This window comes from Bubalus kerabau, chromosome 2 (assembly GCF_029407905.1).
Source record: "Bubalus kerabau isolate K-KA32 ecotype Philippines breed swamp buffalo chromosome 2, PCC_UOA_SB_1v2, whole genome shotgun sequence".
In the NCBI taxonomy this organism is placed as follows: domain Eukaryota; kingdom Metazoa; phylum Chordata; class Mammalia; order Artiodactyla; family Bovidae; genus Bubalus; species Bubalus kerabau.
This window is the reverse complement of record NC_073625.1, coordinates 156,382,470-156,399,152: the sequence shown is the minus strand read 5'-3', so window position 1 is coordinate 156,399,152 and position 16,683 is coordinate 156,382,470. Positions and strand designations below refer to the sequence as shown.

At 37.8% G+C, this 16,683-nt stretch overlaps 1 protein-coding gene across 1 annotated transcript in view; it reads right to left on the bottom strand.

The window, feature by feature from the left end:
* VEPH1 (ventricular zone expressed PH domain containing 1) overlaps positions 1–16,683 on the bottom strand; it is a 258,723-nt gene that overhangs the window by 212,248 nt on the left and 29,792 nt on the right. The window contains exon 2 of the mRNA XM_055569246.1: positions 9,153–9,368. Within this exon, the coding sequence (XP_055425221.1) occupies positions 9,153–9,368 (216 nt within the window). The remainder of the gene's footprint in view (positions 1–9,152; positions 9,369–16,683) is intronic.

Genomic DNA, 16,683 nt, shown 5'->3' with positions numbered 1-16,683 from the left:
GTAATATAAATTGAGTCCAACCTTTAAAACTGTATGAAAAATAAAATAAAAAAGTAATAAATAAGCAAGATAAAAATAAAAGAATAATCAATGAAGAATGAATGTATTAGGTCTTTGTTGTTACATACAACAGCATTAATCTTCCATTAATTTTGCTGAAATATCCATTTCTTCCCTTTTCATCTCTAACCCTGGGGACAAAGGAAAACAGTGTGACAGTGTGTATGCACATGTGCTAAGTCACCTCAGTCGTGTCTGACTCTGTGTGACCCTACGGACTGCAGCCCCCCAGGTTCTTCTGTCCCTGGGATTCTTCTGGCAAGAATACTGGAGTGGGTTGCCAGGCCCTTCTCCAGGGGATCTTCCCAACCCAGCAATTGAACCCACATATGTCTCCTGCATTTGCAGGTGGGTTCTTTATCATTAAGAGTCACCTGAGGACAGTATGTGTAGAGTCTTATTTTTTCAGTTGACTAGCCCCTGGACTGAGCAAACAAAATGTAATATGCTCAGAGCAGAATAAAGAAAAAACATTGAAAAGAAATGAGGACAGTCTCTGAGACCTCTGGGACAATATTTGAATTATAGGGGCCCAGAAAAAGAAGAGAAAGAGAAAGAGTCTGGGAAGATATTTGAAGGATTATAGTTGAAAACTTCCCTACCATGGGAAAGGAAATAGCTACCCACATCAAGGAAGCACAAAGAGTCCCACACATGATAAACCCAACACATGAAAACATGTATTAATTAAACTAACAAAAATTAAATACAAAGAAAAATATTAAAAATCTTCAAGGGAAAAGCAACAAATAACACACAAGGGAATCCCCGTAAGGTTATCAGCTGATTTTTATTCAGATTTTTGCAGGCCACAAGGGAGTAGCAGGATATATTTAAAGTGATGGAAGGGAAAAACCTAACAAAGGTCTACCCAGCAAAGGTCTCATTCAGATTGAATACAGAAATCGAAAGCTTTACAGACAAGCAAGCTAAGAGAATTCAGCATCACCAAACCAGCTTTACAACAAATGCAAAAGAAACTTCTCTAGGCAGGAAACAAAACAGAAGAAAAAGACCTACAAGAAAAACCCAAAACAGTTAAGAAAATGGTAATAGGAACAGACGTATAGATAATTAATGTAAATGGATTAAATGCTCTAGCCAAAAGACACAGACTGAATAGACACAAAAATAAGACCTGTATATATGCTGTCTGGGGCTTCCCTGGTAGCTCAGCTGGTAAAGAATCTGCCTGCAATGCCGAAGTCTGTAGTTCAATTCTTGAGTTGGGAAGATACCCTAGAGAAGGGATAGGCTACCCACTCCAGTATTCTTGGGCTTCCCTGGTGGCTCAAATGTAAAGAATCTGCTTGCAATGCAGGAGACCTGGGTTCAATCCCTGGGTTGGGAAGATACCCTGGAAGAGGGCATGGCAACCACTCCAGTATCCTTGCCTGGAGAATTGCATGGACAGAGGAGCCTGGTGGGTACAGTCCATGGGGTCACAAAGATTTGGACAGGACTGAGCAACTAAGCTTCCCTGGTGGCTCAGATGGTAAAGCGTCTGCCTGCAATATGGGAGACTTGAGTTCGATACCTGGGTTGGGAAGATCCCCTGGAGAAGGAAATGGCAACCCACTCCAATTCTCTTGCCTGGAAAATTCTATGGATGGAGGAGCCTGGTAGGCTACAGTCCATGGGGTTGCAAAGAGTTGGACATGACTGAGCGACTTCATGCATGAGCAACTAAGCACAGCACAGCATATACACTATCTACAAAAGACCCACTTCAGATCCAGAGACATAAGCAGACTGAAAGTGAGGTGGGTAGAATAAGAAATTCCACGCAAATGAAAATCAAAAGAAAGCTGTAGAAGTAATACTCATATCAGACAAAATAGACTTTAAAATAAAGACTATTATACGAGATATGAAAGGACACTACATAATGATCAAGGGATCAATCAAAGAAGACATAACAAACGTATATATTTATGCACTCAACAAAGGAGCACCTTAATACAAGGCAAATGCTAACAGCCATAAAAGTGGACATTGACAGCAATAAAATAATAGTAGGCGATTTTAACACTCCGCTTACACCAATGGATAGATCATTCAAACCAAAAAATTAATGAGGAAACATAAGCCTTAAATGACACATTAGACCAGATAGAGTTAGCTGATATTTATAGGACATTCCATTTGAAAGCAGCAAAATACACTTTCTTCTCAAGTGCACACAGAACACTCTCCAGGATAGATCATACCTTGGGTCACAAATCAGCCTTGGTAAGTTTAAGAAAACGGAAATCATGTCAAGCATCTTTTTTTTTTTTTTAATTTTATTTTATTTTTAAACTTTACATAACTGTATTAGATTTGCCAAATATCAAAATGAATCCACCACAGGTATACATGTGTTCCCCATCCTGAACCCTCTTCCCTCCTCCCTCCCCATTCCATCCCTCTGGGTCGTCCCAGTGCACCAGCCCCAAGCATCCAGTATCGTGCATCGAACCTGGACTGGCAACTCATTTCATACATGATATTTTACATGTTTCAATGCCATTCTCCCAAATCTTCCCACCCTCTCCCTCAAGCATCTTTTCTGACTGCTCTGAGATCAGAAATCAATTGCAGTGAAAAAAACTGTAAAAAACACAAACACATGTAGGCTAAATGATATGTTACTAAACAACCAAGAGATCACTGAAGAAATCAAAGAGGAAATAAAAAAAATCCTAGAAACAAAAGACAATGAACATATGATGACCCCACAACCATGGGATGTAGCAAAAGAAGTTCTAAGAGGGACGTATATAGCAATACAATCCTACTTCAAGAAACAAAGAAAATCTCACATAAACTAACCTTACACCTAAACCAACTAGAAAAAGAACATACAAAACCCAAAGTTAGTAGAAGGAAAGAAATCATAAAGATCAGAGCAGAAATAAATGAAATAAAAATGAAGAAAGCAAGAGCAAAAATCAATGAAACTAAATGCTGGTTCTTTGAGAAGATAAACAAAATCAATAAACCTTTGGCCAGACTCATCAAAAAGTAAGGAGAGGACTCAAGTCAAAATTAGAAATGAAAAAGAAGTCACAACTGACACTGAAGAAATACAAAGGATCATAAGGGACTACTACAAGCAACTATATGCCAACAAAATGGACAACCTGGAAGAAATGGACAAATTCTTAGAAAAACACAGCCTTTGAGGACTAAACCAGGAAGAAACAGAAAATATGAAAAGACTGTTTACAAGTAATGAAATTGAAACTGTGATTCAAAATCTTCCAACAAATAAAAGTCCAGGACCAGGTGGTTTCACAGGCAAATTCTAGCAAACATTTAGAGAAGAGCTAACACCTATCCTTCTCAAACTCTTTTTAAAAACTGCAAAGGGAGGAATACTTCCAAGCACATTCTATGAGGTCACCATCACCCTGATGTCTTTATCTCTTTGACAAGAGATTTCACAAAGAAAAGAAAATAACAGGCCAATATATATGATGACCATAGATGTAAAAATCCTCAACAAAATACTAGGAATCCAAATCCAACAACATACTAAAAGAATCATACACTATGATCAAGTGGAATTTATCCCAGGCATGTATGAGTTCTTTAATATATGTGAATCAATCAGTAGGCTAGAACACACTAATAAACTGAAGAATAAAAACCATTTGATCATCTCAATAGATGCATAAAAAGCTTTTGACAAAATTCAACACCCATTGTGATTAAAAAAAAAAAACTAACATAATAAAGGCCTTATATGACAAATGCACAGCTAACATTCTCAATGGTGAAAAACTGAAAGCATTTCCTTTAAGATCAGGAACACTTCAAGGTTGTCCACTCCTGCCACTATTATTCAACACAGTTTTGAAAGTCCTAGCTAGGGCAATCAGAGAAATAAAGAAATAAACAAATCCAAATTGGAAAAGAAGAAGTAGAACTGTCACTGTTTGCAGATTACATGATATTATGCATAGAAAAACCCTAAAGACACCATCAGAAAACTACAAGATTTAATCAATGAATTTAGTAAAATTGTAGGATACAAAATTAATGCACAGAAATCTCTTGCATTCCTATATACTTACAATGAAAGATAAGAAATAGAAATTAAGTAAACAACATCTTTTATCATTACAACAAAAAGAATAAAATACCTAGGAATAAATTTACCTAAGGAGGCAAAAGACCTGTACTCAGAAATCTGTAAGATACTGATAAAAGAAATCAAAGACAACACAAACAGATAGAGAGAGAAACCATGTTCTTGGACTGGAACAATCAATATTGTGAAAGTGTCTGTACTACCCAAAGCAATCTATAGGTTCAATGTAATCCCTATCAAATTTCCAATGGCATTTTTCACAGAATTAAAACAAAAAATTTTATAATTTGTATGGAAACACAGAAGACCATGTATAGCCAAAGCAATCTTGAGAAAGAAAAATGGAGCTAGAGGAATAAGGCTCTTTACTTCAGACAGTACTACAAAGCTACATTGATTAAGACAGTATGGTATTGGCACAAAAACAGAAATATAGATCAATGGAATAGGATAGAAAGTCCAGAGGAAAAAAAACATACTCCTAAGGTCATCTAATCTACGACAAAGGAGGCTGGAATATACAATGGAAAAAAAAACAGTCTCTTCAATAAGTGGTGCTGGGAAAATTGTTCAGCTATATGTAAAAGAATGAAATTAGAATACTCTATAATACAATACACAAAAATAAACTCAAAATGGATTAAAGACCTAAATGTAAGGGCAGACACTATAAAACTCTTAGAATGAAAACATAGGCAGAACATTCTTTAACATACATCACAGCAAGATCTCTTTTGACCTACCTCCTACAGTAATGAAAATAAAAATGAAAGTAAATAAATGGCACCTAATTAAACTTAAAAGCTTTTGCATAGCAAAAGAAACCAGGAACAAGGCCAAAAAACAACTCTCAGAATGGGAAAAAATGTTTGCAAATGAAGCAACTGACAAGGAATTAAGCTCCAAAATATATGAACAGCTCATTTAGCTCAAAAAAAAAAAAAAATCCCAATTTTCTCCAAAGAAAACAAATAGATGGCCAACAAACACATGAAAAGATGTTCAACATCACTACTTATTAGAGAAATGCAAATAAAAACTACAATGAAGTATCACCTCACACAAGTCAGAATGGCTTTTATCAAAGAATCTATAAACAATAAATGCTGGAGAGGATGTGGAGAAAAAGGAACCCTCTTGCACTGAAGGTGGGAATGTAAATTGCTACAGTCACTATGGAAACAGTATGGAGGTACCTTAAGAAACTAAAAATAGAACTTCCATATGACCCAGCAATCCCACCACTGAGCAAAGAAAATCATGATTCAAAAGGATATATGCACCTCAGTGTTCATTGCAGCACTTATATATATAATTCTGGCTTATATATAATAGCCAGAACATAGAATCAACCTAAATGCCCATTACTAGAGAATGGATAAAGAAGATGTGGTACATATACACAATGGACAATTACTCAGCCATAAAAATGAACAAAATTATATAATTTGAAGATGTGGCTGGACCAAGAGACTGTCATACAGAGTGAAGTCAGAAAAACACATATTGTATATTAATGCATGTATGTGAAATCTGGAAAATGGCATAAACGATCTTATTTGCAAAAGAGAAATAGAGACACAGACGTAGGGAACAAATGTATGGACACTAAGTGGGGGAAATGGTGAATGGGATGAATTTGGAGATTGTGATTAACATATATATATATTACTATGTATAAAACAGACAATGAATGAGAACCTACTATATAGCTCAGGGAACTCAGTGCTCTATGGTGACCTAAATGGGAAGGAAATCCAAAAAAGAGGGAATATATGGCTGATTCACTTTGCTGTACAACCAAAACGGACACAGCATTGTAAAGCAACTATATCCCAATAATAAATAAATAAAAGTAATGTTCCTATATGAAACAACCTTCTCTCTGTGGCCAGGAGGACCATAGATAATAGTATACCAAGATGTACTGGGAAAGTGCACTGAGATGGATGTTAGGCTGCTAGCCTGACTCCTCCAGCAACATAAGCCTCAGTGAAAGTGGAAGGTGAAAGTCTCTTTGCAATCCACAATGCCACACCAAATCAGAGAAGACTATTTGGGTTTTAAAACCATTACATGCCAATAAAAACAGAAACATAGATCAATGGAACAAGATAGAAAGCCCAGAGATAAACCATGCACCTATGGACACCTTATCTTTGACAATGGAGACAAGAATATACAGTGGGGCAATGATAGTCTCTTCAAAAAGTGGTGTTGGAGAACTGGATACGTGAACCTTTACACATATCCAACTACATGTAAAAGAATGAAATTAGAACACTTCCTAACACCATACACAAAAATAAACTCAAAACGGATTAAAGACCTAAATATAAGACCAGAAACTATAAAAACTCTTAGAAGAAAATATAGACAGAACCCTCTATGACATAAATCATAGCAAGCTCCTCTAGACCCACCTCCTAGAATAATCGAAATAAAAACAAAAATAAACAAGTGGGATCTAATTACATTTAAAAGCTTTTTCACAGCAAAGGAAACTATAAAGTGAAAAGAAAGCCCTCAGAATGAGAGAAAATAATAGCAAATGAAACAACTGACAAAGGATTAATTTCCAAAATATATAAGTAGCTCATATAACTCAATACCAGAAAAACAAACAACCTAATCAAAAAGCAGGCAAAAGACATAAACAGACATTTCTCCAAAGAATACACACATATACTTAATAAACACATGAAAAGATGTTCAACATTGTTTATTATTAGAGAAATGCAAATCAAAACTAAAAGGGATATCACCTCACACTGGCCATCATCAAAAAACCACAAACCACAAGGCTGGAAAAGGTGTGGAGAAAAGGGAACCCTCTGGCACAGCAGGTGGGAACATAAATTGATAAAGCCACTATGAAGACAGTATGGAGATTCCTTAAAAAACTAGGAATAAAACTACCATGTGTGTGTTAATCACTCAGTCATGTCTGACTCTTTGTAACCCTTTGGACTGTAGCTCACCAGGCTCTTCTGCCCATGGAAGTCTCCAGGCAAGAATACTGGAGTGGGAAGCCATTCTCTTTTTTAGGGAATCTTCTTGACCCAGGGATCAAACCCAGATCTTCTGCATTGCAGGCAGATTCTCTACCATCTGAGCCACCAGCGAAGCCCAAAACTACCATATGACCCAGAAATACCACTTCTAGGCATAGACCCTGAGGAAACCAAAACTGAAAAAGACACATGCACCCCAACGTTCACTGCAGAACTATTTACAGTAGCGAGGACATGGAGGCAAACTAGAGGTCCATCGACAGACAAATGGGTAAACAAGCTGTGGTATATATATACTATGGAATACTATTCTGCCATAAAAAAGGAACACATCTGAGTTAGTTCTAATGAGGTGGATGAACCTAGAGACTCTTATACAGAGTGAAGTAAGTCAGAAAGAGAAAAACAAATATATATTAACACACATACATGGAATCTAGAAAGATGGTACTGATGAACCTATTTGCAAGGCAGCAATGGAGATGCAGACATAAAGAACAGACTTATGAACCCAGGTGGGATTGCTGGGAGGAAGGAGAGGGTGAGATGAATGGAGAGAGTAGCATTGAAGCATAAATACTACCATATGTAAAATAGATACCCAAATTTGCTATATGACTCAGGGAACTCAAACCAGGGCTCTGTAATAACCTAGAAGGGTGGGAAAGGCTGGGAAGTGGGAGGGAGGTTCAAGATGGAGGGGACATATGTATATCTGATTCATGTTGATGTATGGCAGAAATGAAACCAACAGTGTAAAGCAATTATCCTTCAACCAAAAATAAACAAATTTTAAATAAACCATTACATTCTAAGACCATGTCTTTGTTGAACCTAGTAGACAGTGCTAATTAATTGTTTATTATTAATATAGCCTTTCAGTAAAATAGAATCAGTGGAACCACTACTCCAGCATGCTAATTAATTCTGCGTAAAAAGAAGGGATAATCTCTACTTTAAAACATTGTGTTCAGTCACTCAGTTGTGTCCAACTCTTTGCAACCTCATGGACTGTAGCTCTCCAGGCTCCTCTGTCCATGAGGATTCTCCAGGCAAGAATACTGGAGTGGTTGCCAAGTCCTCCTCCAGGAATCTTCCCAACCCAGGGTCAAACCCAGGTCTCCAGCATTGCAGGCAGATTCTTTACCATCTGAGCCACCAGGGAAGCACAAGAATACTGGAATGGGTAGCCTATACCATCTCCAGAGGATCTTCCCGACTCAGGAATTGAACCAGGCTCTTCTGCATTGCAGGTGGATTCTTTACCAGCTGAGCTACCAGAGAAGCTCACTTTAAAACATTAATCATGGAAAGTAAACTGAAATGTGGCCAGAAAAAAAAAAAGAAATGCCCATCAATATTACTGGTTGGTAAAATTTGTAAAATTTTATAAGGAGGAAACTGTGGCTTAGAAATCATGTGACTTGACCAACATTTCAATTTTACATAATTAGTTTGTGATTGAGCCAAAATTCCAAAGTCATGTTTATGCCAGTAGGAAGAATTTGAATACAGTTGGAAGAGGCAGATATCATCATGGAAAATTCACAGTATATATAGAAATGCACTTTACAATGACTTAGCCACTTCTCCCCACATATTCCAAGCTCATTATCCCTCAATTCAGAGGTTACCCCCTCTTTGGGTCTCCTTGGATGAAAAAGAGCTCTCCTTTTCTTAATTTTCCAATATTCCTCATTCAGATCTGGACACACAGTGCTTTATTGTTAGCTTTTTATACGTACATGTCTTGTCTCTCCAAATAGACTAGAGCTTGCTTACTTCGAATTCCCCACAGCGTGTCTTGCTGAGTGGGGGCTCAGTAGAACCTTCTTAGATTATTAATTACCAGTCTGCTCGGCTTAGCTATTGATGGTTTGTGGTGTCTTTTTACAGTATCTGAACACTACAGAAACACTGGCTCTTGGTTCAGAGACACCACGTGTTCAACTAAGCTGCCAAGCCAGTATCAAATAGCATGATGCTGAACACAGACATACCTGTAAAATGCAACTCATGATATCAGATGCGATTTTTGCATGGGGAGTGTCTTCATCTTTCCCAGAGGGCCTCAGGTTGTGTTCCAAGCAGGAGTCCCAGAGCCCCACAAGGGCCTTTGCATGCTTTTCAATCGACTCTGTCTCTCTGATGGCTGTTGTAATTCGTGTGATACAGATTTCAACCACTGCTTGGTCATTGTTATTGGTTTGGTAATCCTGTTTGAAAGAACAGCTTCATGTTAAATACCACTCTGGAAAATTACCCTTCAAAGAACCTACAAAATATGAGTTCAATCATATAGCAAATGGGTTTGCCACATTGTGGCTAAGGCATAAGGTTGTAAAACCCAATAAAAGACCTTCTTCCTTGGAGATAAGAACCTTGTGGACGAGGTAGATTTGCAAACCTGCTAAAATGGAGCAGGTTTGTACTATCACAGATACACAGACAGGGAGCTTAATTATTCACTTGCAAGCAGGTTCAAATTTCATGCTATTTTAAAGTTCATTAGAGGTGAGGGTTTACTTTTGGCTCTGATACTTCAGCAACTTTTGTGAAATGTTTCAATTACCCTACAATTTCTCCTCACAAGCTTTCTCTTTCTGTACACAACAGAAATCTTTTCAGCTCTCCCTTTTCAATTAAAATAACCACCAAATCCTTTAAAGTATTCCCCAACCAAATTTCCCTCTGTTCCCCTGTTTTAATTCTTCATTAAATACCTAATCATCTTTACTGAGCAAAAATATGATCTTATAAAACACCTAAATATGAAAACGAGGCCCATCACTTTATTTATTTATTTTTTTGGAATGAAAATATTTTATTTTATTTTTTAACTTTACAATATTGTATTGGTTTTGCCATATATCGAAATGAATCCGCCACAGGTATACATGTGTTCCCCATCCTGAACCCTCCTCCCTCCTCCCTCCCCATACCATCCCTCTGGGTTGTCCCATCACTTTAATTTGGAAAATTGGCCTGACTGTGAACTCTGTGTGGTGGATTAACTCTTACACTGTCATGTACCATTAGAGCCAGACACTGATGGGGCTCTTCTGTCCAACTGTAAGTTCCAGCTTGATCTTTTTTCTATTACAACTAATGTTGCAGTAAACATCTTAGGCATGAAACCGTCTCCATGATGTAGATTATGTATAGGCTAGATTCTTCAGAAGCGGAAATTTCTGAGACAAAACTCAGGAACATTTTAAGGCTTGTGATACACACTGCCAAACTATTTTCCAGAAAGGTCTTACTAATTTATACTTCCATCAGCTGGGTGAAAGCAAGCTTTGCCCATTGTACCTTTGCAAGAACAGAGTATTTTTAATTTTTGGTAATTTTATACCTGAAAAACAGTATCTCATTGCTATTTTCCTTGGAATTTCTTGATCAGAAGTAAGGTCGAATGTTTTCAACATCTTTATTTGACATTTGTATTTCCTTCTTTGGGAATTGCCCACTGTACCCCATGTCTATTTTTCCTTAGATGAATTCATTTTTTTTTTTGGCTTTTCTTTGGTGAAATAATATTTTTTCTATCAAGGATATTAAGTCAGCTTTTGACATACTGGTTGTGACTATGTTTCCATGTTACATTATTTTTAGGCTTTTTTTCTGCTATTTATTGACATGCTAAGGTTTTAAATAGCCAAATCTGTCAATCTTTGGGACTTTTTTTTATTTTTTAACTGGAAATTTAAGTTCGTTAAATTATGTTTTTAAAAGATAATACATGAACATGATACAAAAATAAAAGAGATACAAAGAAAAGATTTTCAGTGAAAACTCTGTCTCCATCTCAGTTCCCTTTCCTGGGGAAACCATGCTCACCATTTCTCATATTTGACAAGAAAAGTCCAAGTTCATAATAAATATCCATCTACACTCACTCCTTTCTTTCTTTGTGATTCCTTTAATAGCTTTTTAAATTTCACATTTTCTTTATTCATATATTTAATAAAAATTTACCTGAACTTTTTCTACACTAAAAGAAAACTTAACAAAACACTTAATGTTTAATATTTCAGAAATTAATCTTTTAACCATTCACTTAGCCCTTGAGTCTATCTGGCATTAATGGAAGTAAGATGTACATTTTCTACAAAGTAGCTAATCTAATTTTTCCATCATTATTTACTGAATAATTCATTTCCTAGTAACTGTCTTATGTACATATCAGGTTCTATTTCAGGGCTGTCTTTTCTGTTTGTTCAATTTTTCAATTCTACAATACTAATTTTGTTATTTTCTTCATGTAAGTTCCACATATTTTTAAAAGGTGCTTCCTAGTATATTTTATGTCTCTATTGTTGCTGTAAACAAAATCTTTGTTTTCCTCATTAGAACTTTTAATGAATTATTGCTCATTATGTCAGCCTACATCATTTTTGTATTTATTTTTTGTTGCTTTTGCTCCTCACTAAGTACTTATTGTTCATAGGCTTGCCTCCATTAAAGCCACAGCAGTGTTACCTACACACAAACCTTGCTGTACAGCCCCCACTGAGGGGCTCCAGCCCTGGGTCCTTGGGGAGCTGAGGCCTGGCCATGCTGCTGGATGGCTCAGGATCCGTCAGTCTGGCCTGGTTCTCTAATCCTGCCAGCAGCTCCCCACCCGACTTGGATTGCGCCAGTGGGGAAGGGAAGGGGAAGGACTGGAAGGAGGAAAGCAGGTCAGGCTCTGGCCTCTCTCCACGCTGTCCTGGCTCTTCTGTGGCTGCCCTGCTGCTGGGCTACACTGTAGGCTCCTGTCTGAGCTGGGAAACTGAGGCAGGCCACCAAGTCCTCCTCTGTCCCGACAGAAGGCACTGTGAGTCCACCCTAATGCAGAAGGCACCATTCTGCCTCCCTTCTCGGAATAAGAATCCTGCTCCAGCTGCCAGGAAGCCATTTTGGGGGAAAATGGTCTCTCTTCTGGGCCTAAAAGCTCATTTCCTGCCTCTGGCAGTGGCCCATGTAAATGTAGCACCTGCCACACCTCAGGTCTTGCTGAAGAGGCCGGGTGCCACATACAGGTGGACACCCTGAGGAGAGTGAGTTCACGTGTAGCCACCAGCAAGCTAGGAAACTGTGCAAGATGTGCCTTGGCCCGCGGGCTCCAGAACCACCTGAAGACACTGCTCTGTGTTCACCTCCTGTAATGAATATCTGCTCTCTCAGGCATAATTTGAATAAATGAAGTTACACTCCAAGGATCCTCAAAAGCAAATATTACAACACCGCGTGGCTATTTCCAGAACTAGAAAGAATGAGGCTCTGATCCTGGGACCACGGTGGCCGAGTTTAGGTAAGGGGAAGTCCCGTGAGCAGTAAGTTGTCTTGCACACTTACCTGAAGACCACAGATGCTGGGAGGCCTTCCACATCCCAGTTGAACTGAAGGAAAACGGGTACACAGGTTCAGGCCAGCACTGCTGTCCACTGCCTGCCCCTCTGTTCCCCACCATCTCATCCCAGACCACCAGGACCCAGAAAGGTCACTGTGGAACCCTCACTACCTGCCTGCCAAGCATCCGGCTCAGATCAGTAACCATCATTCTTGTCTGTTTTTCAGAAGTGACAGGCCTGGTGTGGGGCTGAGCCAGAGAGCAGGGTTTCCTTCCAGAATCCACTTCCTTATGGCATCTGGAAGGTCTGGCGGACACAGCTCAGGTCAAGTCCTCTCCAGCTGGATTTTGAGGTTGGAAGATGCTGGACCCCTGACAGGTGGCCCCTCACTCAGGCCATGCTGCTGCTCAGTGCACGGCGAAGTCTTGCACACTGTCCTTCAGAGTCCAGCAGGTGTCTTCCTGTGTCCATTTCTCCAGCGCCGCTCTTGCTGCAGCTGGGTCTGCGGCTCCCGCCGCTCGCAGGCCTGTGGCTCCCGCTGCTTGCAGGCCTGCAGCTGGTGCTGGGCCTTGTCCCGGAGGTCAAGTGCAGCCTTAGCTCACTGCTTCCAGAGCAGGGCACTGCACAGCTGGCAGCTTGTACTGGATGTAGGCTCTGGCAGATGGTGGCGTACAGGCCAAGAGGGTGAGTTCCAGAGGGAATGGGTGCTGGTGTGGCCCCTGCTCGGCTGCAGCCCGCTTCATCTTCCTGGCACCCAGGGGCTCCAGGAGGTCTGAGAAGGCACTGCTGAGGCCAGTAATTTATATCTATTAATCCCATACCCTTGATTTGTTCCTCCCCTCTTCCCTCTCCACTTTGGTAACCCCAAGTTTATTTTCTATGTCTGTGAGTTTGTTTCTGTCTTGTGTGTGTGTTCAGTCTCTCAGTTATGTCCAACTCTTTGCAACTCTTTGGACTGTACCCTCCAGGCTCCTCTGTCCATGGGATTTTTCAGGTAAGAATACTGGAGTGGGTTCTCATTTCCTCCTCCAGGGGATCTTCTCGACCTAGGGATCAAACATGTATCTCCTGCGTCTCCTTCATTGCAGGTGAATTCTTTATTGCTATCAGGGAAGCCCTCTGTCTTATATATATGTTCATTTGTATTTTTTTTTTATATTCCACATATAAGTGATATTATATAGCATTTGTAGGGCTTCCCTGGTGGCTCAGATGGTAAAGAATCTGTTCTAAATGTGGGAGACCTGGGTAAAGAATCCGTCTGCAGGATATATAAGAAACACGGGTTCAGTCCCTAAGATCCCCTGGAGAAGGGCATGGCAACCCACTCCAGTATTCTTGCCTGGAGAATCCCCATGGACAGAGAAGGCTGGCATGCTTCTGGGGTCACAAAAGAGTTGGACATGACTGGGCAACTAAGCACACGTATTATTTGTATTTCTCTGTGTGACTTGTTTCACTAAGCATAATATTCTCATTGGTTTTAATTGAATAGGAAAGAAGATTTTGTTGGCACTAATTTTCAAAATTTAATTGTTTGAACAAATTTTTGGATCTTAATTTAAAATTTAATTTAAAAAAATAGGAAATAAGAAAAAAGTCTCCCATTTCCCCTGCTCATTATTCTTCAACAAAGTGCTGAGTTATTACTTTCTTGTATATCCTTCCAAAGATTTTATATGCATATATTTGAGTAAATGTAGGTATGTATGTGTAGAAATACATGATACACATATATTCATACACATATACACTCCCCCACTCCTTATTTTATAGACAAATGGCAGCATAATGGACATACACATCTGCCTCTTGCTCTTTCACCTCATACTGAATCTTGGAAATCTTTTCAAACTGTCATATAGTTTCCCCATTCAGTTTTATGGTAAGACAGTATTCCAATGTAAGGTTGTACCATTTGTTTTTATTGTTCAGTTGCTAAGTCATGTCCAACTCTTTGAGACCCCATGGACTGTAGCCTGCCAGGCTCTTCTGTCCATGGAACTTCCCAGGCAAGAATACTGGAGTAGGTTGCCATTTCTTTCTCTAAGGGATCTTCCCGTCCCAGGGATCGAACCCACATCTGAGTCTTCTGCATTGGCAGGCAGATTCTTTATTACTGAGCCATCAGGGAAGCCCAAGGTTGTACCATAGTGTATTTAATTTGTCTCCTATTGATGACCATTTAGGCAGTTTCCAGTCTTTGGAATTATGAAAAATGTTGCATTGACTAACCTCATATGCAAGTTACTTCCCACTTACAGGAGCAATTGTATAGGACAAATTCCTTTAAGTGGAAGTAGATTTGTGTCTTTTCATTACACTTCTGTTTTATTTTTTCCTCTGGTTGCTATATCATTACCATTACTATTACTTCTGCTGCTGTTGCTGCTGCTACTACTACACAGGAGATATATAATCAGTTTGTATAGTTCTGAAAGAAAACTTCTGATGGTGTTTTTATTAAAATATTTTGACTAAAGGATAACACATATTTATGATACTGAGTTTCCTATGTAACAACATAGCATGCCTCTCACCTGAAACTATCACAACATTGGTAATTGACTATACCCCAATACAAAATAAAAAGTTAAAGAAAAAAGAACAAAGCATGCCTCTCTACTTTTCAAGTCCATTTTTGTGTTCCTCAATAAGATTTTAAAGATTTCTTAGTCAAGGGCATGCAAATTTCTTAATGCAGATTGTTTATATATGTAGATACTTTATCTATTTTTTGGCACTCTAAATTGGTTTCTCTTGACCAGTATTTCCACTGATTATTATTATATAAAATCTACCAATTTCTGAACACGAATTTGATACCCTACCAATACACTGAATTCTTTTAATTGTTAAGAGTGTTTTAGTTGATTCTCTTGGATTTCCAGGTATGTTATTGTGTTATTTGCACAATATGGTAATCTTACTTCCTTCTTTTTAAACTTTGTTGCTAATTTTACCTTTTTATTAATTGCTTTGTCTATAATCTCTATAAAAATTTAAAATAATTATATTACACTAGAATGTCTTGTATAATTCCTGACTTTAATGAAAATGCTCCTAGAATTTCTCTAGTAAGCATTTTATTGGATATTTTTTTGGGGGGTAAGATAGGTACATTTTATAATGTTAAGAAATTATCAATCTATTCCTATTTTATTGAATTTATCTTTTAATCAGAATGAATTATGAATGTCATTAAGTACCTTTTTAGAATTTATAGATATATCAAATTATTTTTGCCCTTAGATCTGTTAATATGACAGATTATAGAAACAAATATCTTAATGTCAGTTATCTTCACATTCCTGGAATATATCCCATTGGATTCTGAGAAATTAATTTTTTAATGTGCTACTGGGTTTGATTTATTAATGTTTTATGAAAAATTTCACATCAATATTTGAGGGATTGGTCTTTATCTTTGTGAAGTTTCATAACAACTTTATGACAATTTTGTAAAAAGATTTTGCTTATTTATAACCTTGCTTAATTTGCTTTTACTTTCATGTATTATGGCCCAAGAGAAATGAATTAAAATTCCCTACAACTAATGTATCTTATCTGTTTTTTTTGCTGGTGTCTCCTAAAGTTTTTGTTTTATAAATATTGTTGCTACATAATTAGATATGTAGATATTCTTAATCTTTATAACTTGTGAATCAAATCCTTTGTAGTAAAATTGCCTTTCTTATCTCATTTAATGTTTTTGGAATACATGTTTCCTTGGCTGATATAAATATCATGCTTTCTGTTTCTTTTGATTTGCATTTGCTTAGCATCATGTGCTTATTTTATTTAAAAAATTTTTTTACAGACTTTCACATTGATTTATATCAACTGAACAGCTGTTAACTTTGTGTAAAACAATTTAGTAGTCATTATTCAGTGCTTCTTAATAGCTGAATATATGCCTGGCATATAGGTTATACAAAAATAAGAAGGTAGTACTTGATCATCATATGATTCCAAATCATTCTATCATAAACAACAATTTAACCATGGGGGGGATACATGTAGAGTTCAGATATACTCATTTGAGAAGAGAGGGCCTTGCTTTAGCAAATATGTGGACAAACTGCTTCTCAGAATTTTCAGCAAAGAGGATTAATTTTGACTAGGTGTTGATAGAAAATCTGAAAATGCCATTTTATGTGCTTTATTTGGTAATTTGTCATGGTACAAAAAGATA